Source organism: Embiotoca jacksoni, unplaced genomic scaffold (genome assembly GCF_022577435.1).
Source record: "Embiotoca jacksoni isolate LCO1_2020_lvr unplaced genomic scaffold, fEmbJac1.0.p SCAF_22, whole genome shotgun sequence".
Taxonomy (NCBI): Eukaryota; Metazoa; Chordata; class Actinopteri; family Embiotocidae; genus Embiotoca; species Embiotoca jacksoni.
In genome coordinates this window covers 2,617,431-2,642,226 of record NW_027185363.1, presented here as the reverse complement: position 1 = coordinate 2,642,226, position 24,796 = coordinate 2,617,431, and the positions used below count along the sequence as shown (strand labels likewise).

At 41.4% G+C, this 24,796-nt stretch overlaps 2 protein-coding genes and 1 long non-coding RNA gene across 4 annotated transcripts; 2 read left to right on the top strand and 1 right to left on the bottom strand.

Annotated features, from left to right (window-relative positions):
* Nucleotides 1-6,639: 6,639 nt before the first annotated feature.
* Nucleotides 6,640-7,608, top strand: LOC138202900 (RING finger protein 228-like). Its single transcript, XM_069157252.1, has one exon. It carries the CDS (start codon nt 6,896-6,898, stop codon nt 7,538-7,540), a length of 645 nt encoding a protein of 214 aa, XP_069013353.1. The 5' UTR covers nt 6,640-6,895; the 3' UTR covers nt 7,541-7,608.
* Nucleotides 7,609-9,902: 2,294 nt separating this feature from the next.
* Nucleotides 9,903-13,068, bottom strand: LOC138202902 (uncharacterized). The gene is made up of 3 exons (XR_011178681.1): nt 12,839-13,068; nt 11,333-11,398; nt 9,903-10,698 (listed from the first exon to the last, which is right to left on the bottom strand). It is a non-coding gene; the product is annotated as an uncharacterized lncRNA (long non-coding RNA).
* Nucleotides 13,069-13,237: 169 nt separating this feature from the next.
* acsl3b (acyl-CoA synthetase long chain family member 3b) lies at nt 13,238-23,627 on the top strand. Of its 2 annotated transcripts, none has more exons than XM_069157228.1 (15): nt 13,238-13,487; nt 16,859-17,325; nt 17,905-18,082; nt 18,183-18,292; nt 18,514-18,652; nt 19,625-19,775; nt 19,931-20,054; nt 20,329-20,400; nt 20,544-20,683; nt 21,096-21,268; nt 21,435-21,509; nt 21,587-21,778; nt 21,864-21,978; nt 22,947-23,104; nt 23,288-23,627. In XM_069157228.1, the coding sequence occupies exons 2-15, from the start codon at nt 16,975-16,977 to the stop codon at nt 23,443-23,445; spliced, it is 2,136 nt and encodes a 711-aa protein (XP_069013329.1). In that variant the 5' UTR covers nt 13,238-13,487; nt 16,859-16,974; the 3' UTR covers nt 23,446-23,627. The 2 variants fall into 2 exon arrangements, with proteins under 2 accessions (XP_069013329.1, XP_069013330.1); XM_069157229.1 differs by lacking the exon at nt 13,238-13,487 and adding an exon at nt 13,601-13,621.
* Nucleotides 23,628-24,796: the final 1,169 nt, after the last annotated feature.

The following is a 24,796-nucleotide window of genomic DNA, read 5'->3' as shown; positions in this document are numbered from 1 at the left end:
TGCTCGTTGTCCCCTCTGACTGCGCGATGCGCGCGCTGATTGGCCAAGGACCCGGACGTTCGGAGGCAGGAGGAGCTCTGTGATTGGACAGCAGGACTCCCTTCTGTTAGGATTGACCTCACGAGGTCAGCTTGTCGTGTCACAAGCTTCTGTGCATTAAAACTTCTCTCAAAGACCACAACTTATGATAAAAAAAAAAAAAAAAAAACAAGTTAAATCAATGCATCCCATTGATAGTTATTTCCCTGCCTCTATTGAGATTTGTATTATACTCCTTGCTGTCCATGTGAGGACACTTCAGGTCCGTAGTGACGGGCACAGGTAGAGTATAGTGCCCAGCTACCACATATAAGAATATATAGGCCCATATATATCAGCATATGTATATATTAATTTATATAGACTACGTCATTTCCTTGGGCTTACATTGAATTAGATTGTCTAAAATACAAATACCTATCAGAGGATAGCATTCATACGTTGATGATACTGCAGGTTCACATACACACACACACACTCTCTCTCTCTCTCTCTCACACACACACACACTATTTTAAGACAGTAAATATTATGGAAGAAACATATTAAGAAACACAAATTTTTTTTAATTTTAATTTAATTGAATTAAACAATTATTAGAGCATACTGTGTATTCATATTTATCCATAAACAGTGGGAGCCAAGTTGTTGTATTTGTTTTTATTAGCATTATTTTTTTATGTTTTTTTTAACATATAGGTCTACTCATCATTATTATTATTATTATTATTATTATTATTATTATTATTATTATTATTATTATTATTATTATTATCCTACACCTATACTCCACTTAGCCTATTTAAAAGTAGAGCACTGTGGGGATCAGTTCCTAAAGTTGTAATTTGTGATGGATTTTCTTAATCCCGAAATGTAAAATTGAGCACTAAAACACAAAAAAACTCAACTACGTGGCAGTGCCTGATTTTCATAAATCACCGAGTATAATATTGCAGGCAATATTGAGAGGTTTTTCACTCCACCAGACAATGGAGTTCAGGCGAGAAATCTGGTGTGGATGCGGGGGATTCTCAGCGTGGAGAGCAGGATCTAATTTTTTTCACGAGTTCCACCACACCCCACGCAAAAAGCGCTGCACGGTCATCCAATAGTTGCACTAATTTAACAATAGGTGCCGTGCGGACCCGTGGTCGAGCCACACGGCAGTGTAACACATCCGTGCAAATGGTCGATTATAGACACACAGAAGCACACGAGGGATCACTTGACTTTTCTGAAGCTGCTGGAGTTGTGATAATTATAATAATTAGGCGTGTTTAATAGACCGATACATTTTTTTCCTTTTCCCCCAGGAATAGGACTTCTTACTGCTGATTCCGTTTGAGGCCTCAATCTGCATTCCATGAATGACTTGGTCATGACCTCTATATGACAAACTTATGCATCATTTTGGCGGGTAATGCGTTGATTACCATCAGGTTTGACAATACATTTGCTGTCTGAGCATAACAATAATCCAGAAAAGACTATTGTCACAACCTCACAACACAAATAAATGGAAACTTCTCTGCTATAAACAAGCAAAGTCAGCTGTTTTGATGGTGCTAACTGGTGAGACAAATTGATGATTGCTAGAAAGTAAAAAAAACAACCAAAAAAACACCACATTTCAGAGGTCATAAGATGATATTATTTATCCTTGTTTTAAAACATCTCAACTTGATGGCAGAAGAGTCATTTTTCTGTCCCTTTCGCTGCAGATTCCCACAGCATGCAGCTCAATATATTTGACTCCCTCTGTAAAACTTTGTGTGGAAAGAAAAAGTGATGTAGAGGACACAACATGTGGAAACATTATATGTCCATAAAAGTAGGAATGGAGGGGGATAGAAAGTTATTATACTAAAGTTTGACTATCATGAAAAGGATATTGGATCTACCATGTCAAATCAATTAGAGGGGTAAGCTGAGTCAGAAATGTGCGGTGGTGGTGGACAAAATGCATCAAAAATAAAGAACAAAATGGCCCCGAAAAGAAATAGCATGTTGCATTACAAGGTATATGCATAGAATAAGCCAGCGGCCTTTTTGGAGATATATTTCTGAATCATACACGTTAGCGAAACACAATAATTTTCGATGTCTCCACTGCAGATCAAGTTAGTCTAATAGTGTAATAAGCTGGTTTTGATCTTGGCTGTGGCCCTATAGCGCTAAGGCCCTATACTTCACAGAGGTCTATTTATAATATGGGAAAAATCTCAATTCTCTCCAGAGCCACTTACTGCTCAGCACTCATGATTTAGACCATATCAGATCAAATATAGAGACATTTAGAAGGAATCAGACTCCCACACTGATTATCTGACCATGAGCTATATGCTGTAGCTTCAACTCATTCTCAAACTATAATCATGGCAGAGTGATAGGTACCTTAATAACCCTAATTTAGGATATTCATTGGCTTTATTTAGTAGTTAAAATAACGGTCGGCTATAAAACAGCATGTGCCTAATGTTTATTAGCCTTCAGAGAATCATGCCACTGCTGTGTGAGGGAATTTAGAATTACTGTGCGTGCCACAATATCAGTTTTACAAGGGTTTATTATCGGGCAAGCTTTGACGACTACTGACAACTCTTTATTTCCAACATTTTAAACACAGAATTGGAAATATTTCTTAGTCACAAGTTATGCCGACATACTTTCTAAATTAGACGGGGGTCTTAAATCTTCTAAATAGTATACTATTCAAACATAATAATTATTCAACAGTTTATTCTTGCATAAATTCCATAAAAGAAATAAAGACTTTGTGTTTTTCTACTTTAAAGCAATAAACACCATGTTTTATGTTAACACTGGAGACTGCTCGTGTGGTTCGACTGCATCTTTCTGTTTCTGTTCGTGATACATCATCAGTTATGTTTGACATTGTTCCTTTATTAACCTGCAGCAGTTCAGTGATGACAACCTGAAAGAACTTTACATCATAAAGACTACAGAGCGGACATTGTTTGAAACACATTAGAGGAACGGCCAAGCCGTCGATGAGATAAATATCTCCGAAACGTCGCAGCTACAGAAGAAGGAAATCCATTCTCTGATTAGTAGCTTTGGGATGTTACCGTTACAAGGCACTACCAAAAGAGGCTCTGTTTTTCTGATGTGTTTGATCTTATCAAATATATGTGACCCACAGAACTTCAGCGGGAACTCAAACTGAATGCAGTTATCATAACAAAGAGACGTAAGGTGAACCCAGGTGAGGGAGGACAAACCAAAAGAGAAGCGTAGCATTTTTTTAATCATACAGCCTCAGGACATGCAGGGTTACTTTAATAGTTCAGCAAATGAGAACCAAAACCACTGGGCTGATGGTTTATGGTCCCATGATGAACATGCAATGTCACCTCCAGTGAGATTCTTATCAGAACAACAATAAACTCTTCACTGTGTGTGTGTGTGTGTGTGTGTGTGTGTGTGTGTGTGTGTGTGTGTGTGTGTGTGTGTGTGTGTGTGTGTGTGTGTGTGTGTGTGTGTGTGAGGAAAGTCATGTTATCTGCTATTGTGACAACACAGTGAGGTGGATTTCCTGCTTCCCCAAAGAAACTATGTGCATTTTAGATCTATGAGATAAATCAAGTGCAAAAACACGTGCAGGCTCAATGATGTCGACGTTTAAAACAGTGAACTGGTGTTCACAGTCTGTATGACAAGTGATGTACAACTGCAGGGTCTGCAAAAATCACTGTGTATCGTGCAATATTTATTTTCTTTGGAATCACAAAATGTTGAATACACAATTAAGTCCTGTTTGCAATTTGTTACATATTTTCAGTGGTGGAATGAAACTAAGTACATTTATTCAAATACTGTCAAAATTTGTGATTTACTCGAGTATTTCCATTTTATGTTACTTTATACTTCCAGTCCGCTACATCTTAGAGGCAAATATTCTGCTATTTTACTCCACTACATTTGTCTGACAGCTTTAATTACTTTTTAGATTACAGTTTTTCATATCCTTTATGTTGAGTGAAAACCACATATCTCCAAATTTGGTGATTTTTGACGTAGGGTTTTCTGATTATTGAAAGATGAAATGTTTCTTTTTATAGTTTGAGAAAATTCTCCTACTTCTTTGGCTAAATAAACTTTTAAAAAACGGCTGTTTTTCTGAGCTTTTTGACATTTTAACAATACATTGGTTCTCACAGGACAACACCGTTACAAAGAAATGATGATCTTATTTATGACGCATTACTGTAGATAAAACTAACTAGCTGTATATAGTTCAAATTAACTACAACAGTAAAATACAGAAATTCAACAATAATATTAATCCCCAAAACATCATATATGATGGTAAAACACTGGCGGGGAGCATGTTGTGCATAGTGTGTACTTTTACTTTTGATACTTTAAGTACATTTTTCTGATAATACTTACTTTTCTTGTTGTGCAGTACTATCATTGTCTGATATTAGTAATTTTGCATCAGTAAAGGAACTGAATATTTCTTCTACCACTGCATATTTTCAAGGATTGTAAATTTGCTGTACATATTTTTGTGGGGTTATGAAAGTATAGCCCCCCCCCCCCCCCAAAAAAAAAAAAAAAAAAAAAAACATAATATTTTTGAAGCCTTAACCCTTTAAGTCCTTGGTGTTTTTATTTATTTATTTATTTTTAAATTCTACCTGCAAAAATATCCAGAAATCAGTCAACATGGGGCTGTATGGAGAAGAGATGAGGAGAAGAGCGAGTCTCTTTGTCTCCATCACCAGAGGGAGATGTGAAGAACTCCAGCAAAACCCAGCTATTTTACTTCCAACCATTTAAAACTGTATAATAGAGAGTAAATAGTATCCTGATACAAGTCAGAGTCAGTGACACTGATGTTATTGAACCAGTTTTAAAGATGCGGATCTGGAACTCCACCAAGTTCTACGCCACAGAAATGAAGCACTGTAATCAATGATGCGACACCTATCTCAGTCATATTAGTGCAAGGATGCCTTTTCACTGAATGTCTCGCACTCAGCAACTTTTTGAGAAATGGCAGCAAGTTTTGTTTTCATAACACAGGGAACGCAGGGCGAAAAGAGGATTTTTTTGTTTTGTTTTGTTTTTGGTTTTTTTGTTACCTTGTTTAAAAATCTTGGCACCGGCGATACTTAGTGTATGTTGTCAGAAATTCACCTTTACACATGACCACACATCCCTCCTGCATTTCCATGTTTGAACACATTCTACATGTGATCATCATTTATTTTACTAATGAATGTAATGGCTTGTAGAATAAAACAAAACTCCTCATTAATTCCATGATTAGCATCAAGTATTTTATTAGGATTGCTATGTCAGTGAATTTATTTTGACTTTTCCAACATGATCTTCAACAGAGGGTCTGAATCAACAAGTGACATCAAAAGCATCTTTTTTATCAAATTTACTGTTTTCCCTAATAACTCTAACTCATCAGTTACACTGTTAAAATGTAATCAATTTCATGTAACTGTAATTCACTTAGACACAAGCTACTACACATCAGTATATACTATCACTGTACAAACATGCAGGCATAAATTCAGCCACAAGAGGGCACATGACTGCTGATTATATGGGGACACGTCAGTTCAACATCAGTTTGACACCATGAAACACCCCCACACATTTTGAACATTGATCGCCCCACTGGATTGGTTCGGAGTTGGTTTTTAGATTATTTCTGCTTTCACAAGAACATTTCAAAGTGGACCAAATGTTACAGACTGATGTTAGGCCACATGATATGGGTTTATGGATGGGAACTACAGACATTAAACACTTGTGTTTAACAGTATCATACAAGTGTATCTGCGCCATGGGTTTGCCTTGGTAACAGGAGCAACAGGATGCGAGTAGAGTTGGCTAAATACTAGGAATGGGAATTTTCAACATGAATAAATCGTCATATAATCAAAGGCAGCAAAGCCTCTGAAACCTCTGCGTGATAGGTAGGAAGTAGATCGTCAGGTTGTTATTGGAATCTCGTTATAGCCTAGCTACATCAAGTGGATATTGAGCCATGGGAAGTGAGTTTAATTATATGTGGGATATAAGGCCTCGTGGCATTTGCATGAAAGCGATCGTTTCGACATGCATGTCTGCAAGAAAACCTGCATTTTTATTTATTTTTTTAGGTTTACTACAAATCAGATAAGAGCAGCGTACAATATTTAAACTGATATCTACAAAGCCAGGTCGTTTGCAGCCATCCAGCTTATACTTGGTGAAGGTCCATATGACATGACACCGGAGCTGCAGCTGAAGGTGTCATCGCTGATCGGACTGCTTGGCGCTGTCCACTGCCCGCAGTGCTGAAATTCAGAAGGGGCTCAACGCGGTGCCCTGAACTGTCACTGCAGGCGCTAAATTCTTAATTATACGGTTAAATGGGACTATTAAATCCACCTCATACACATGATCCACGCTTGTGACAAATCGACCAGGTGACCAAACTGGGAAATCAATTTGAGCGAGTGTGTTGATTGATTTTTTTGTCTTTGTTGTTGTTGTTGTTGTTGTTGTTTTGTTTGAGGTGGGAGGGGGGGGGGGGGCGTTTACTGGTTAGTTTTGGTGGTATGATCACGATGCAGCCTCGCCTGCACCCTGTCCACGGGTTGAGCTCCAGGCGGTCACACATCAAGTCTGTTGACGCAACAACCGGATGGAGCTCTGAGTGCTACCGGGAAAGAAGAGAGCTCAGCTCTTACCATCCGGTCATTTCCACCACGGAAAAGATGTATGCCGGTGAAATTTGATCTTCTGTGTAATTAGATAGTGTGATCATATAAAACAGGACAGTCTGGCCAAATAGAGCCGTGTTTATACAGCCACAGGACGGAAAATGGCGGAGGAGGACAGCACAGGAGGCAGCGGTGGCTCTGCTGCGCCTGACGCATTTCCCAGCGAGGAATACGAGTGCAAAATATGCTTCAACTACTTCGATTTGGACCGCCACATTCCCAAACTGCTTAGCTGCTCCCACACCTTCTGCCAGGAGTGCCTGGAAACTTTGCACTTCCGGGAGGGTCGAGGATGGAGGATTGGTTGCCCCGTGTGTCGCCACCGATCTCCGGTACCGGAATATCAGATTCACAATCTCTCCAACAACACCGCACTGACTGAAGCGTTCCCGCCTCAAGAGCATCAGCATGTGAGCTCATCCAACACAGAGGAGCAGACGGTCTCCCCGCCGACCTCCTCCCAGGAGACCAACGACAGTTGGAAGAGCTTCAAAGACGTTGCGTTTACGACGGGTTTAGGGTGCGCCATCTTCTCCCTGCTCTCCATGGTGGTTCTCTTATTTCTGGGCCTCATCTTTGTCCATAACTTCAACCACGTTTCGTCGCCAGTCGGTCCAGTTTGTCTGTCTGTGGCCAGTGTCCTTGCCCTGTTCTCGCTCATTCTAACTTGGTTAATGTGCATGCTGAAGTACCGACCTGACACTGAGGCAAGCAACTTCATTTACCCCCCATATCACATAATGTAAACCTCTGGCTGCAGAACAAGGAGACACAAACTAAACCTGAGAATAATAAAAGGCAATTTTGTTTTTTATTCTGTTATTTATTTCAGTGTGTTTATGGTGCTTCAATCAGTATTTGTGTGCAGGACTCTAATGATCATAGAATACCTGGGTGACTGTCAGAGGTGGAAACTAATCAAGTACAGTCGTTACCAATTACTTAAAATGTAGTTTATATACTTGTTCTTTTCTTATGTAATTTCATTTGATGCTACTTCCACTGATACACATCTTAGAGGAAAATCTTGTACTCTCTTCTCCACTACACTTATTTGACAGCTTTAGTTAATTTTCAGATGAAGATTTGACACAATGAAGAATATAACAAGCTGTAAAAATACAGTGGTTTAATCAAAGATTAATCCAGTGGTGTCCAACCTATTTGTCTTCCAAAAATCAGTGTCTAGTCTGGGTCACATTTCAGATGTCTGAGGTTTACACAGTTAAAATATAGATTTATTTTTATTTTTTTTCTCTGAACTACTCACATGGTTTGATTTGAATTAATATTCAAATTATCCAGTATCTCAGTAAAAATTTAAAGATGAGAGAAAAAGTGCAAAAACTGAAAACAGATTTGCTGATCGCAACTTCTTCCTTTAGTAATCATCTAAAGAGCCCTTATATTTATCTGCTCTCCCAGTGTATAAAACTGGATATCAAGTTATTCAAACTAGCTCCACCTCCAGCAGCTACAACAGTATCATGCTGCTTACACACTGAACAATAATCTAATGGTGTCATGTATAACAATATATCAGTCAGAGGGCCCACACCAGTATTTTTACTTTAATACTTTAACTACATTTTGCTGGTAGTACTTAGATAGTAGGATTTTTCATGCAGAACTTTTACTTGTAAAGTAGGAGTTTTTACATTGCTGTATTTGATACTTTGACCTAAGTAAGAGATCTGAAAACTTCACTGGTCACGTCACACTTGGTCATGGTTTCAGGACACTTGAATACAACAGAGTCATTGTAAGTGTTATTAGTAACACCTGTGATTTTCCTACAATGAAAAGCCCAAATATTTACTTTTGAAAAACAGACGGCAGTATAAACATTACAGCTCAAGCAAAACTTCACAATTAACTGCAAGTAGTCCATAAAAACTACAACTTCATTACAATACATCTTTAAAGTTTGGCATGGCATTCATAAGGTCTTTTAAAGCTACTATACAAGAGTGTGTGTGTATACTGCATGTATGTGTCCAGCTGTTGATGTGTGACTGATTTATAATCTTCTGTCAGTGCATAATTTCTGACAACATGACCTATTGTGAAGGTGACAGGAACCTGTTTACCTCAACTACCTCTGCGTGATTACACTGAGTCCCCCGTGGTGGACCGGGTCAGCAGGGGATCCCAGGTCAGTGACCCTGAGGGGACATGAGCTTTCACAAGATGAGAGAAATAACTTTGGGGTAGGGGGCCCAAATAAGTAGTGCTGTAAAGTAATGTGACAATGGAAGTGCAGATGACCTCCCAGGGGTCTTAAGTCATCTGATGGGCTTAAATTTGCTTTCCCAAGTCATATAAACTGTAAGAATACATTAACTCCACTAACGACTTGGTCCATGCCCAAATCAGTCTTAAAGATGTTGGTTACGCAGAAATGTGGGATACAAAATCAACTTTTTGTGGATTTGTTTCATATAAATTAGGCATCAAACATATTTCTCATCTCACCAATCATTTCATGATTTATACAATTATAATAACAATGCTGTCAGTTCAAAGGGTTTGAGTTATTAGATCAGTTATGATTAAAGAAGATGTCTCCATTTGGGTTGTATATCTGCTGAATGCCAGTATCACAGTAGGCATTTATCTCCACTTAGTGTTGTTTTAAGAGGCGACACTGGTCTCGGGAGTTAAAATCCATCTCTTTCAGGTCCCTCAAAGGGACTCCTTCATTTGGTCATCCAGTCAGTGAGTAATGCCACTTAAAGGCCACCATGACAAAAGCTTGAGAGAGAGAGAGAGAGAGAGAGAGAGAGAAAAAAAAGGAGGGGTGGCAGGCTTCCACTGGGAGCCATAGGCAACACTGTGTCTGGGGCAGAGGGCTTCATTTCATGGGGACTGCAGGGCTTAAAGTTAAAGATTACTTTGAAATCTGCATCCCCTACCATTAAACTCTCCCACCGTATCCCACCCTCCCTCCTCCCTCCAGCCGTCACTCCCACTCCAGAAAAATAAAAAGCTGTCGCCACGGAGCAGGGGATGAGTTGAGAGCAGATCCTCTTTGATGGCAGAGAAGGATCCTTTTGTTCCCTAATCCCCACACAACCCCCCTCCCCGCACCCCCGCACCCTCCTCCTTCTTCCCTATAAGTCCAACTGGACGTCAAGGGGCTTCATAATCAGCCAGGGGTTCAAAAGTTATTTATTTACCTGTTTAACTTGAAGAGTGAAATGAAACAGTTAAAGTTGATATTTTTGTGGTGTTTCCAGTCTTTTTAAAGTGGCAAAAACAGGAAGGAAACGTACAATTTAGGAAATAGTCACATGACCCAGGTCTGTGGTTGTCATAGGTGGATCCCGGGGGAGCTGCCATTAGCCACAATGTCAAAAGAGAAGGGGTCACCGAGAAACAGACAGTTGCAGGATACATTTCCTCTCTTCCTGCGTCTTGTTTTAAGTGTGTGCAAAGTGTGACTTTGTGTCATTATCAGATTGGACACACATATTTCACAGAAGAGATGAAAGTGTTCCTTTTACTCGTAACATCTGCCCTCTGATGGTTTGTGTCCCATCACGACCTCAAAGACATAGCCTGAGGAGGGTGATTATCACCCGTCTGTACGCACTTTGGCTCGTCATGTGACCACACGTTTGTGTTGGATGTGCGTGCCCCGAGCTTGTGTGTGTGTATGTGGTGGAAAAGGTGTGATTTATGTGTGTTTGCGTGCATGTATTTGTCAGGATATGTGTGTAAGGACATATGGCCTAACAAGCATGCGAAAAGTCCAAAGACAAGTGAGAAGGGATCAATGTCCAGGGTCAAAGTGTGAAACGCAGCTTACATTTTACTTTCATGTTGATCTTGAGATGTCGAAGAAGACTGTCCTCCTCTGTCCCTCCTCTGTCTCACAAACAATCCCTGTAGGATTTTCTCTCTGTCAAGTTGAAACAAACAGCATGAAAGAGAGCAGTGGACACCCATGATAAAAAATGCACACTCACTCCCTCTGGTGTAGAAAAGGGATAATGCAGGAAAAGAAAAGATTAGCCCTTTAAATTATTAAATTAAAATTAAACTAAATTTTTTTTTTATAATTTTACATTTTGTTTGTTATTGCGTTTACATTTTGCCTGTCTCTCTCTTCAGAATAAACCCAACATCCCACATGTACGCTTTATACATTTTGTCAGAGTGGTCGACAAAGTATCATTCGATGTCTTGGTCAAATACACCGGTGAATGATGCGGGTATGTTTAACACCAACCACCATCAGCTCTTTTTGGTAGCAGCTTCTTTTTGTGCTGGTAAGTAAACAACCAAATTTAGGGCAATCTGACTATATCGTTCCTGTAAATGGTCACCAGTTACTGCCATGGGCCAGGTTACATTGATTTTCAACAGTAGCACTATGACATACATTGTTGCAGACTGTTTTATCAGGGCTGTTGCCTGTCAAATGATTCCATTTCAGGGAAATCAATGGTTTTTATCTATCTGCTACATTTTTAGAGGGATTAAAATAAAGCTGAGAAAGCTCAAGGAGGAGCGTCCTTCCTGAGCTTTCTTACCGGCTGCAGCTTCATCTCCATACGCTCATTTTCCTCATCTGGATCATTCCCGTCTCCCTCATCATCCTAGGCCAACACATACAAATGAGAAAACACAATTGAATAGGGAAAGGAAATGACGGCAGAAGGGATAAGTTGGGGGAGATGTACAAATAGCAACGAACCAAGGCCAAAAAGTTTGGAGACAGATAGATAGGAGGAAGAGAAACGTTCCCTGCACCCTTATTCCAAACTTCACTGAAAATTATCCAGAAACATTAAACGGCACGTCTTCAATACTCTCCGTCAACTACCTTTGTTGAAAATTTTGATAATTACGACAGATTTCATGAGAATAAATTGTGTTAAAACCATGTCGTATGTCTTACTTTACAACGTGCTTCAATAAAATTATGTAAAAGTTAGTTGCAGTTATGTATGATTGATTAAAGATGAGGAAAATGTATTGGCACTACCAGCAGATCAAAATTAATTTTACAGTCCATACGACTACATTTTCTACACTTAAAACTTGAAAGGAGCTCAGTCATATATACAACCACAGAAGGAATTTCACTTCACTTCAAAGAGGGTTTCATACTTTATCTTCATGTATTTGAATAAGTGGCCTACGATATGACTGAGTGTCTTCATTAAAGTAGGATTACATTGGATTTTTGGGAGCTTGCTGGTGCCAAGGTTTTCTTGAAATAATATTTTCTGTATAGGCTAGTTTAATATGCTGGGTCTTTGAGTGAATATGAATGGATATGATTTGTGTTTTTTCACTTTTGTGTATCTTTTTAATTTTGCATTTATCATCCGTTGATGTATTTTGGTTTTTGATAACACAGTTGTAATTCGTTTACAAATAATTGATAGAAAAAATAGGCATGCCGATTTAAAAATGGATTCTGTCAACTCGGTTAATAAAACTAAATAGCCTGTAAACCTACGTGTCCTATTCAAAACAATGGTTTACGCGTTTAAAGTTTGTGCATTCAGCAGTGGAAAAAGTAACTAAGTACATGTAGCCTACTTAAGTACAATTTAGAGGTAGACCTACTTGTACTGTACTGAGTATTTACATTTCATGCTACTTTATATTTTCACTCCGCTCCATTTCAGAGGGGAATATTGTACTTTCTACACCAATACATTTATTTGACAGCTTAAGAACTACTTTTCAGATGAAACAATTGTCGTAGTTTTACTTAAGTAAGATTTTGAATGCATGACATGTATTTTTTTTTATTTTATTTTATGATTTTTCGTTGTGGTATTGCTACTTTTCTTTCAGAGTAGTTGTGAATAAGCTACTCCTTCCACCGCTGTTTGCATTGCAAATTGATGCGGTTCCAGCTGGTCCACGGGATTGCTACAGTAGGTACGAGGTAGACGAGTCCACAAAGAGATATAGCCAAATGAATGTCCGTAATACCAAAATAACCACCGTGTTTCAACACGAGAGACTGCAAGTCCAGCACGGACAGATAGTACACAAAATTGCGTTGCACGTTTTATTACCATACGTGTTGCCTCCTCACAACACTTTGGTCTGGTTCACACTCTCGGGAGCTCTTCCTTGGCACAATGGAGTTAACACTCGATAAGAAATTAAATAAATAAAAATAAAAAACGGAAAATAGAAACCTGTTCAGCAAACGGGTCGCGAAGGCGGGTCGGCCAGCGGCAGGCCCGTTCAACTGAACCGGAAACCCGGGTGTAAAACCCGCCACATTGTGTCGGTTTGCGCGCTGTATACCTAAATGACAGTCCGGACAGCTGCGACCGCGAGTAACCTCGCTGACGTCCCCGCTGCCCCCCCCACCCAACCCCCCCACCCTACGCCCCTCCCCCCAAAGCACGCGCCACCTCCAACGCTCCAATCGCTGAAGGAGAAACCTCACGACGTCATTCAGCGACTTCCGGGCTGGTAACGCTGGCCCGGTGATGCTCAGATTTTCTTTTTTTTTTACAATTTCAACTTAATTTTGCAGTATTTTTTTTGTTTTGTTTTTCCCCCCGTAACGCGTTTACGGTTCCGATTTATAAGCAAACACAACGTGTTCGTAGATTATGTTGGATCTCCCGCCGGAGCTTTGGTTCCGAGGATAAACACACAAGACACCGTCCGGTCCCGCGGCAACTCTGGCGTAGCGCCCTGAGGAGAGAGGTGAGGATCCGGACTGCTCCTGCAGATGTTTGATTGTTAGCGACCGGTGACGCTCGGCGGCCCCGCGCCGTACGATTCGTGCACGACACGACGTGCGTGCGGTCGCCGTTTAATTTCTCAGGGAAATTGTGCCGGTAAACAGTTGTTGTTTTTTTTTTACTCCCACGAGCAGCGGGCCAACAACAGCTGGTTAGCTGAAGCTAAGCGCTATCTCCGCTAGCTGCTCGTGTGTGTGTGTGTGTGTGTGTGTGTGTTTGAGCTGTCCACGCTAGCTGCTAATCTCGATGTCGCCTCGCCAGCTTTTTACTACGTCTGACAGCGTGGAGTGAAATAATGTCACGATATTAGCTGTCCAGAATGAAACATGTCTGCTTACTAGTCAGCTTGTGATACGATATCTACAATTATGTGCAGGTTATCTGGTCCTTTTTGTGATCTTATCTACTTTTTCGGTTTTTTTTTTTTTTAAATATATATACATATATATATACATATATATATATATGTGTGTTTTGACTTTCACAATCAAACAAACATTTCCATAAGCTGCACTTCTGTACTACTTGCGTATATCACTGCCAATACATCCCCAAAGATGCTCAAAAGTATGTACTCACAGTAAACAAAAAAAGAAAAACTATGTAAACAACCAAGGTGAAACAAAAACTACATGTAGGAAGGAACTGATCCCTTTTTTTTTTTTTTTTTTAACAACATATTCATTGATTTGTGAAGATAAAGTCTTTCCTCGCATAGTTAAACCCATTTCTCGAATTGTTCTGGTTTATGACTGACAAAAGCTGCTGTCGTCTCCATTCTGTAAATGACCATTGCTATGTTCACTCATGCATTTAAAGCCGGGCTCTCCTGTGATTTACGATTTCATGGTAAGAATCTCCTTACCAGCTGCCAGCAGTATGCCCCTTACATATTTCTGTTTTTTTTTTTTTTTTCAACCATCTTGAGTTGTATACCTGAGATATTAGGTAATATTCTCCGGGTAGCATTTTACATTTATAAACATCTTGTAGGCCCACGATGTATCCCTCTCCAGCAGTCTTGAGCTTGATCTACTTTTAAGATAAGGACACACATATAAGCACTGATAATGACGATGTATCTTGCGCCTCTCTTAAGGCGTATGACAAACGTTGACAGCTCAACAAGCAAATCAGCGCTGAATAAATAGACTATTGTGAATTAAATTGTTCCCAAATTCTAACTGTAGAGTGGGAAAGTTACATTTTAGCATCATGCTGCTTTCCTGATGCTCACTCACACACTGGCACTGTGGACAACATGTTCAGTGTTCAAATGCGATTTTTAGGCTTAATGCTGCATCATTGAATAAAATACCGTCGTTATCGCTCGTGTTTTTTTCTTGTTCCGTGTCTGCTGGCTCACATTCTTGTCCTCGAGTTATCCTGGTAACGCGGTAAACTGATATCGAACGCAGGATCATTTCCATGTCAAAACATCATTCACCTGTGTGTTTGTTTAATAGTGCTGTAAAGCATGTGTCAGCTTTGTAGCATTACAATTATATGATGACATTTTTGAATAATTTGTGTGGTTACTGTAAAACTACATTTTTGTTCAGTCATTGTAACTGTGAGCTCCATGTTACTCACTCTCTTTCCAAATATGTTTTTTATATATATATATATATATATATATATATATATATATATATAGATATATATATATATATATAGTTTTGATCATGCATCATGTCACTGGTGAAATAGTGATGAGGAGAGGGTGTGTCTACCTTGTTCAAAGTAAAGTACACACTTACTTAACTGGTACTACAAGTGTTAAATCAAACCGGGGCGACTTTTCACCCACCTCGCTTTGCCTCTCGCGTGTCTGTGCGTTCGCTCTGTCCAAATACAGTGGGATTCGGTTGGTTGGTTGGTTGGTTGTGGTATGTGTCAGTTGCTGTGGAACAGGTGAGACGTGTTCATCCTTCAGTGCTTAGATAAAAAACTCAATCACAAAGGCAGTTGCGGTTTTGAGTTGGAGCTGCGTAAGCTGAATATTTTCTTCAGTAAGAAGTAAAAAAAAAACAAAAAAAAAACACGATTATTACTTGTACAGCACTTGATAAATATGTAGTTTAACGGTAGATAACAGGCAAAAACAGCACCTACGCACTCGTTTTACAATAACAGGCTTTTTTTTGTTTGTTTCTGAGGTTAAAAGTCATGAATTTGTTGAAGTATCCAGAGGAGGAAGTTTGGAGCACGTGCATAAACATCCACAGGCACACATGCTGCTTTCAATTAATAGTGAACATCAAGAGGCAGCCGCCTGTTGATGTGCGGCAACAAAAACATTGGTCTGTGCAGTATAATGTTGCACTGGCTCTGGTGTCAGAGTCCTGAATGGAGCCCAAGAGTGTGGTGCAGTGCAGGTGACCAGTATTGGGTTACCGAGTTGGCTCACACTTAACCTGAAGTCAATCAGATCAGTTTCTTGTATCCTATGTATGGAGCCTGGAGCAGCCCTTCTCATCGGTCAGTGCGAGATTCTTACCAGTACTGTTACATTAGTTCGGCCAGGATAGGCTAACCCTCCCATGTGACCTCTGGGCCTCTTCTTGTAAGCTGCAGAATGAGTCACTGCTAGCGAGAGCGCTAGCGTGGACAGGCTCTGTGGCTGCTACATGGTTACACTGCAAATTACACTCTGGCCTTAAGCATACACTACTAATAGCTGAGCTGTCCACGAGACGGTCCGAGTTGTTCCAACGGTTTTTGTACTGTTGCCAAACTACTTAGAGCAGCGACGGGTACAGCACATGGTACACTCCTGATGCAGACTATCTTAGAAAATCAACAGTTGTCTTTTCCAGCAATATATCAAAGCTCGTTTGATCTACATGATCTATTTTATTCAAGTAGGGCAGCGGCTAACAATTATCTCCATTAGGTCGTCACACTTATTTTTCTACAAAATGTGTCAAAATGATGTAAAGTGTTACTTTAATATTGTTTATTTAGTCTTCCGAACAACCAAAATTGCACTCAAATGAAACGGAGAAAAGTAGAAAATCTTCACACAAGAGAAGAAGTTCACTTTTGATCTGCTAATCAGTTCATGAACTAAGCTCTGTTCTTAAATGTTGATCATGCTGAGTGTTGTAGCATCGTGTAAGGTCGTCCTCCGCGCAGCAGGGCCAGTGAGACAAATAGCGCTGACCGAGAAGCAGCCTAAGAATAGGCAGAGTTGGTCTTCATGCAAGCAGGGATTCATTTACCAGAAGGCTGTTACTCGCATTCTCTGCAGCTCGGTCTTTCAAAATGTGCTGACACGTCTTTACTCCAGACTACGCTTCTAAAATTTCATGTTGTTTGTCTGTCTTGCAGGTCTGTCAGCAAGAACCTTCAGCGTCGGGTCAGAATACTTCCAGAGGAGACACGAGCGCAGTGTGTCGTTGCTCTTTGGGTTTGATTCATCTCCACCACCGACTTCATCCCTGAAGATGAAGTTGAAGGAGGATTTGAACCCCTTGCTGCTGCAGGTGTTCCGCTCTGTCGTCTGGGTGTACTCCGTTATCACCTTCATACCCTGGTACTTCTTCTCCGGCGCTGGCGCCAATTTGGAACGAGCCCGCCGGATCAAGGCACGCTCAGTGACCAGACACCCGGCAGGGCCTTACAGAGCCATCAACAGCCAAGAGAAGCTGGTGGCATGGCTGCACCCCGGGGTGGACACCCTGGACAAAATGTTTGAATACGCCACGGAGAAGTTTCCACAGAGAGACTGTCTGGGCACCAGGGAGGTGCTGAGTGAGGAAGACGAGATCCAGCCTAACGGCAAGATCTTCAAAAAGGTGAGAGACATGGACCCGCTGCTCATGCACCTTGTTTCATTTGACTTTTAAATGTTTAGTTTGTCAGGAGGAAGGATGTAGTCGAGTCAACGGGTGGGTCCTCTCATCACATTTAGGTGTGGAGCTGCAGTGTGAGGTGAATCTGTTGGATTACAGGAAGTTTGATTGTGTCTAAGTCTGCCGCTGTGCACACTGGGAGGGATGTGGGTGGAAGAGCAGCACTGGTCCTTTGTCTCTGCTGAATTAACACCTGCATTGCCACCACAGCCCTGTAGATGGCACTCACTGACTGCATATGAATAATGTTGACTGGTACCAAAAGGAAGCACTTTGAGTCATCCGTTTCAGTATCACAGCAACGATTATTATTGCCTGCAACATCTTGCATGGGCTCCATGTTACCCATCTCCTTGTTCCTCGCATTGCAAAGCAGTGCACTTATCGATCCATCAATGTGATGGATACCATGGCTGTCATCACTCGGGTCATGTTTGTCCTGTAGACTAAAACTGTCCCAGAAAAGATCTTGTTTGGTGTCGTATGTTGGCATCGACTTTAATGCTGCATCTCCCTCTGCAGGTGATTCTGGGGAACTATAACTGGCTCTCGTACGAGGAAGCCTACCATGCAGTAAAGTGCTTCGGCAGCGGTCTGGCAGCTCTCAGTCAGAAGCCTCAGTGTAACATCGCCATCTTCTGTGAGACCAGAGCCGAGTGGCTCGTGACAGCTCAGGCCTGCTTCATGTACAATTTCCCACGTGAGTGACAGAAGCACAGACATGTGTATTCGCACCTTCTTCAGCCTGCAGTAAAACCCTTGAGATGACTGATCAACTTCACTGTGATTGACCTTCCTAGTTGTGACCCTATACTCCACTCTTGGGCCCATGGCCATCGCTCACGGCCTGAATGAGACGGAGGTCACGCACATCATCACGAGCAAAGACCTCCTTCAGAACCGTCTCAAGGTACCTGCTCACAGTTATCATCTGTCTGTCCACCATGTGTACTTTGTTAAACAAAGGCGACTAAATGACTGGTTGTTTATTGTGTAACATTAGAGCCCGATTAGAAGCTCAGTTTGCTTCATTACTTTTTCCTCTCACTCACTCACTCCTCCTCCTCCTCCTCTTCCTCCTCCTCCTCCTCCTCCTCCCCCCTCCCACTTACATCCAACCCCACATCCAAGGCCATTCTGTGTGATGTGCCAAGGCTGAAGTATATCATCGTAGTGGACAGTAAACCCACAAGCTGGCTAGACATGCCCAGAGGCATCATGGTCTACAACATGAACACAGTGAAGGAGATGGGATCCAAGCTGGACAATAGTAAGTATTTGTGCAATGTGATTAAAAAGATTTATAATTTTGTCGGGGAAATGGAAGTACACTGATGGAGGCTTAATACAAAGTCAACACCATAATGTGTAATTAAAGTGATGTGCTGTGCCTGACAGAGTCAGCAAGAGATCAAATCACCACTTGCCCAATGCTGCGATTTTAGGAAAATGAGAGGAAACAGAAACCATATCGGTGTTCTGGAATCACTGCAGCCATGTTTTTTAATGATTCTCTTTTTTAATAAAGAAAAGAAACGTGGAATATTCTAAAAAATCTCACAGTAAATAGAGCACACAAAACATACAAAATATTAACTTGCATAAAATAATTGGAGCCAACTGTCCTTCAGTCGCATACAAAAAAAATAATAATAATAATTCAATATATAACTTAACCCTCTGAACCCCACAACCAGCCAGCAGGTTTGAAAGGCATGTTTTCTTTGAAACATTGCCAAAATTACACCATTTATTATAGCCATAAAATGTAAAAATAGTAATTATTGTCAGGTTTTCACATTTCAGGCAGTCTTTGAACTACTTATGCACCAAACAAAAAAAATAATCAAATCTAAGCTTAAAATAGTGATATTTGATCAAAATCTCTTTATTCTACTTGTGTCATTTAAAATGACCCCGTGAATAAACTGCTTGCGCGAATCATTCATTAAAATACCCACAATTCTGTGTTTCTCAGCGCAACTGGGAAGCCTCGAATGTCTCTGCTGAGACCAACAGCTGTAGGTTGAACCACAGAGGAGATAGGACAGAGTTTTAAAATTTTAATCATGTAAATAGTTCAGTGTGTAACATGTTAAGTTTATTTTTACATTTAGCACCAATAGTTCGATTTTAGGTTTTTTTCTTAGTGACCAAACACGTCTTCATACGAATAACTAACAATGTCGGTTTGAGCTTTTTCTCCTCTAATCATCTCCCCTCTGCTCTTCTGTCTCCATAGTTGCAGTAGAACGCAGACAGCCAGTACCCTCGGACATCGCCGTCATCATGTACACCAGCGGCTCCACAGGCATACCCAAGGGTGTCATGATCTCCCATGGCAACATCATCGCCGGCATCACAGGCATGGCTGAGCGAATCCCAAACCTGAAGTATGCCGATATCAAATTCACTGCTGTTTCTCTGACACTTCCTCTCTTTGAGTGTTTTTTTTATCTTCTCATACTGCTGAGCTATTTTTTTTGTATCTCAGTCATTTTTCCACAGTGTCTATTGTTAATTAATTTGCTGATTTTTATGCTGGCAGCGAGACGGACACCTACATTGGGTACCTACCCCTGGCCCACGTTTTAGAGCTCAGCGCAGAGCTGGTGTGCATCTCTCATGGCTGCCGCATCGGCTACTCCTCCCCTCAGACTCTCGCCAACCAGGTCAGTGCACGAACGGACAAACAGACTTTGTGTCCAGTCGGTGTTGCATTTCTCTCTCTTAACGGTGCACTGTAATACAAAGCAGAATTCAAGGCTTTTCATGATGTTCTCTGAAAGGTCCTACTTGAATCCTGTCCTGTTTTTTTTTTTTTTTACACTGGCCCCACAATAAATTCATTATCCATTCAGGATGCGGTCAATTTTAAAGCTCACGTACCCACCTTGGTGTTGACTGACCAATCAGCTGACCAGTTGTCTTGTTTTATTTTCACAGTCTACGAAGATCAAGAAGGGCAGTAAAGGGGACACCAGTGTGCTGAAACCTACTCTCATGGCTGCTGTACCAGTAAGTCTTTCACATCACCAGTCATTATGTATCACACTAAAAATCAGGCTGTAAAAATGTCCACCGGTGATAGCGTGGCCAGAGAGGGTGGACTTTAAATGTGAACGGTGATATGTGAGAGTCTACCGGCCTGGTGTGTGCAGGAGATCATGGATCGTATCTACAAGAACGTAATGACCAAAGTGGAGGAGATGAGCAAACTTCAGAAGACGCTCTTTGTGTTGGCGTACAACTACAAGATGGATCAGATTTCAAAGGGTTACAGCACGCCTCTCTGTGACAGGTAGCACACACACACACTACACCCCCTACCCCGTGAACCTGCAGCAAAAAAAAAAAAAAAAAAAACCTCCTCCTGACATTTATTTTCTCTGGTATACATGAGCAAACATTAACCTTTCTCCCTACATGGCTAATCATAACCTGGCACAAATTCTTCATCTAAGCCTTGTTAACATCAAACCTCTACAAAAGGTCTTGGGAATTATTCTCCAGCTTGTGTGAATCAGTGGGCAGTATTGACTCTGATATTGTGTTTGCACAGAACATTCCCCAGTATGAGTCAATATCTGGACGCTGTGTTGATTTTGAAAACTCTCAATGTGTTTTTTTCCAGTATTTGTTGTTGTTGTTGTAAGTCCCATCCACCTCTCTCATATTATCCCCCTGCTGTAAATTCTCTCTTTGTTTCTCAGATTGGTGTTCAAACGGGTGCGTGCGCTCTTGGGTGGGAACACGCGGGTGCTGCTCTCCGGCGGAGCTCCGCTCTCGGCTGCCACCCAGCACTTCATGAACATCTGTCTGTGCTGCCCCGTGGGGCAGGGTTACGGCCTTACGGAGACTTGTGGAGCTGGCACGATCAGTGAGGGTAAGAGGGGTAATGGGGGGGGAGGGAATAAGAAGGCAGAAAATGTGAAAGAGTGGCTGTTTGCACTTCGGGATGTTAAAAGAGGAACAATTATTAATAGACAGCTTGTTTATTTTTGGCATAATTGCTCATATTTACCATGCTAAGCCTTTGCATGTATTTTCAGTGTGGGACTACAGCACAGGACGGGTTGGTGCGCCACTGGTTTGCTCAGAGTTCACACTGAAGGACTGGGAGGAGGGTGAGTAGAACTGCAGGAAATCAATCCTGAGAGAAGCCAGATTTTCTTTCTAATCAACGAGTTCTGTGCTCCTCCAGGTGGTTACTCCAGCACAGACAAACCCAACCCACGAGGAGAAATTTTGATTGGTGGGCCCAATGTATCCATGGGTTACTACAAAAGTGAGGGCAGGATCCATGAGGACTTCTTTGTGGATGAGAAAGGCCAGAGATGGTTCTGCACCGGAGACATTGGAGAATTCCACCCTGACGGATGCCTCAAGATAATCGGTGGGAAATCCACAAACTAGTGTATGTTTTTGTGATAAAAGTGTTGAATCGAATAGGATTGTGATAGTTGTTCTCTTCTCACAAGACCGCAAGAAAGACCTGGTGAAACTGCAGGCCGGAGAGTACGTCGCTCTAGGAAAAGTGGAATCTATTCTGAAGAACTGCCCGTTCATAGACAATATCTGTGCCTACGCCAACAGGTAAAATCCAGCACACACTCTCTGAACCTCTTTATTCCTTTGTGTCTTGACACTGGGAAAAAGTATTGATAGAAATCTTCGAACTTCTGACTCCAGACTAAAAGGACCCATATTGTATAAATTCAGTTCTGTCTCTTCCATTTCTCTTTTGACTATAAAACAGCTCGAGGTGCTGTAAATACTGTGAAAGTGTCAAAATGCTCAAGAAAGAAATACTCAGCCTGCATTCAGCAACTGTCCTGTTTGGACATCTGTAAATTTGTGATGTCACAAATTCATGCTTATGTCATATGTCCACCTGCAGGCGGTCTAGGCTTTTATGAGGATGAAAAAAATTAAGCCGCAAAATCGGAGGAAATCTATAGTTGCCATGGGCGTGTGTCACTCAGAAAAGAGTCAGCCAATCAGAAGAGAGGGTCATTGACATTGAAGTGAATTGAAGACACAGACACAAAACAACCTGTTTTTGGTAGAGCTCCAGGGAGCTTATGACAGGAGATGTTAAACTATATTGTCTGTCTTATCTGGCTTCTAGCTCATGAGATCACTGTCCTCCATTGTAAGGCAATGTCTGTATAGATGGAGACAGGCTGGTGTTCCCAGATTACCCAGGTTTCAAGGATGAGACAGGTGCTTCCTCTTATCTGGAGACATAGAACATTCTAGAGATCAATCTTAAGGGTAGAAACTCGAGAGATGGATTGGCTTAACACTTTGACACTTGTCAGTCTGTCCCTCCTTTATTGAGTTCTGTCAATATACATCACTGTTTGTGGGTCACTGTTTTGACTCAGGGCGGTCACCTTTGATTTCTTCACTCCATCACAGGACCTTTAACTCTTTGCTAATGCAGATCCAACAATGTAATACCATGGCAGCTTTTTTTTTTCTTGTTTTTTTTTTTACCTGCTTCCTTTCTTTACCTCTTTATTACTAAACTTGAAGATTATTCTTTTCCTGTTGTTTAGTGACCAATCATACGTGATCAGCTTTGTGGTGCCTAACTACAAGCAGCTGATGACGCTGGCGGAGCAGAGGCAAATAAGAGGCACATGGGAAGAGATCTGCAACAGCTCCCAGATGGAGAAAGAAGTCCTCCGCATCATTACTGAGGCTGCTATCTCAGGTAGGGGAGGAAAAAGCCTCACTATCTTTCCAGTACAACATTGTTAAGAAACCTGAAGTGAGACAGCTGGTGATACACTCTGTCAAGTCATCACTTCAGACTTAGTGTGGTATCCTCGTGCCAGACTTCGCACCCGTGTTAAACCGTATCTGTCAGGCTGACTCGTGATTCTCCCCCAACCAGCAAAACTGGAGCGGTTTGAGATTCCCAAGAAGATCCGGCTGAGTGCGGAGCCCTGGACACCAGAGACGGGTTTGGTCACTGATGCATTCAAACTGAAACGCAAGGAACTCAAAACACACTACCAAGAAGACATTGAGAGGATGTACGGTGGGAAATAACACAGATACACTCCAAACAACACATAAACACATATATTTCCACACACAGGGAGCTCAGCCCAGGATTACTTCAAGAGGAGTTTACATACAGGTAACACACACACACACACACACACACACTATTACAGACACACAGAGACACCTCTGCTTCCCTGCGACCAGCTTTGATCAAAGCAGGGGTGGGCGGGGTGGGGGGGGGGGGGCCTCTTGAATCCAGCTTAATGCGCTCTGTCAAGACCAAATGGCAGAAAGGTCCCTCATAGACAACTGAGCCAGCCAGACGCGCGCGGTGTAACGCTCTAACCACCTCCTCTTCGAAGGATTTAGCCCTTTGAGTTGCTATGACTACCGAGGCAGCACATGAAGCCGGACCTTTGCATGACTCTATGAGTGAAACAAATGTCAGGCTAGACGTATCTGAATCTATGTCGGCGCCGCGCCCTCTCCGTTGCTTCTCCTCCTGCTCTCCCCCCTCTGGCTCTCTGGAGCATCCGACCAGCACAGCTCGGTTGCGGATGTGTAGTGCAGATATCTGGCGGGGACCACGGGGTAGCTGACGGGGATCCCTCCTCCTGGGCTCTATAAGTAACATTCAGGTTGGAATCTTTGCAGGGATCTCCATTCTTTAATGATTTATTTTTGATCTGTGTTGCTATGTTTCCTTCATGTTTGGTTTGTCAGCTTTGACATCCATTTAATAGGTATATTTCCGTGCGAGGAACCGGCATCGCGAAGCCATGAGAGATTGAGCATTAAAATGTTTTAAAATACCTTTTCTTACTGTTACTTTATGGTGGTTATTTCTGCCCAGGGGTTTTATTTCTCTGCTTGTTTTTTTTTTGTTGTTTTTTTTTTATGATTTCCATTTTGTTTATGCTAATTGTACTTTTATGAACTTTGTTTACAACCCCCCCTCCCCCTTTAAAAAAAAAAAAAAAAAACCAACCAAAACAAACAAAAATATATTTTTGTCCCTTTATTTGCCTGTGTCCCAAAGTTTGTACATTTGAGTGTGTGTTTACTGACTTTACTAGTACAAGCAATGGTGTCTTCAGTCCCTTCTCCTCCCAGCCTTTGCGGCAAGGTCAGACATTAGTGGTAAATGTCATCCAATTGGGACTTTTGGGATTATTTCGTAGGTTCAATGACATACACGAGCCCTGCCACGTCTACCACGTATTCCTCCAGTCATGACCAATATGGTCATGATCAAGTATGGATGTCTCCAAGGGAACTAAGCTTACTGTAGAAAACTAGTTACATTAGTTAGCCGGTCATTGATTGCTGTCCACGTTACTTTTTGGTGCAACTGTACATGTTATCCTTTCTATCATAGATCTAGCTACTGTTA

Excerpts from the sequence above, each read along its gene's own strand:
- acsl3b (XM_069157228.1), top strand. The coding sequence starts at position 16,975 with ATGAAGTTGAAGGAGGATTTGAACCCCTTGCTGCTGCAGGTGTTCCGC. Across the intron at positions 18,653-19,624 it reads GGGATCCAAGCTGGACAATA|TTGCAGTAGAACGCAGACAG; the intron begins GTAAGTATTTGT and ends CTGTCTCCATAG. Across the intron at positions 19,776-19,930 it reads GAGCGAATCCCAAACCTGAA|CGAGACGGACACCTACATTG; the intron begins GTATGCCGATAT and ends TTATGCTGGCAG.
- LOC138202900 (XM_069157252.1), top strand. The coding sequence starts at position 6,896 with ATGGCGGAGGAGGACAGCACAGGAGGCAGCGGTGGCTCTGCTGCGCCT.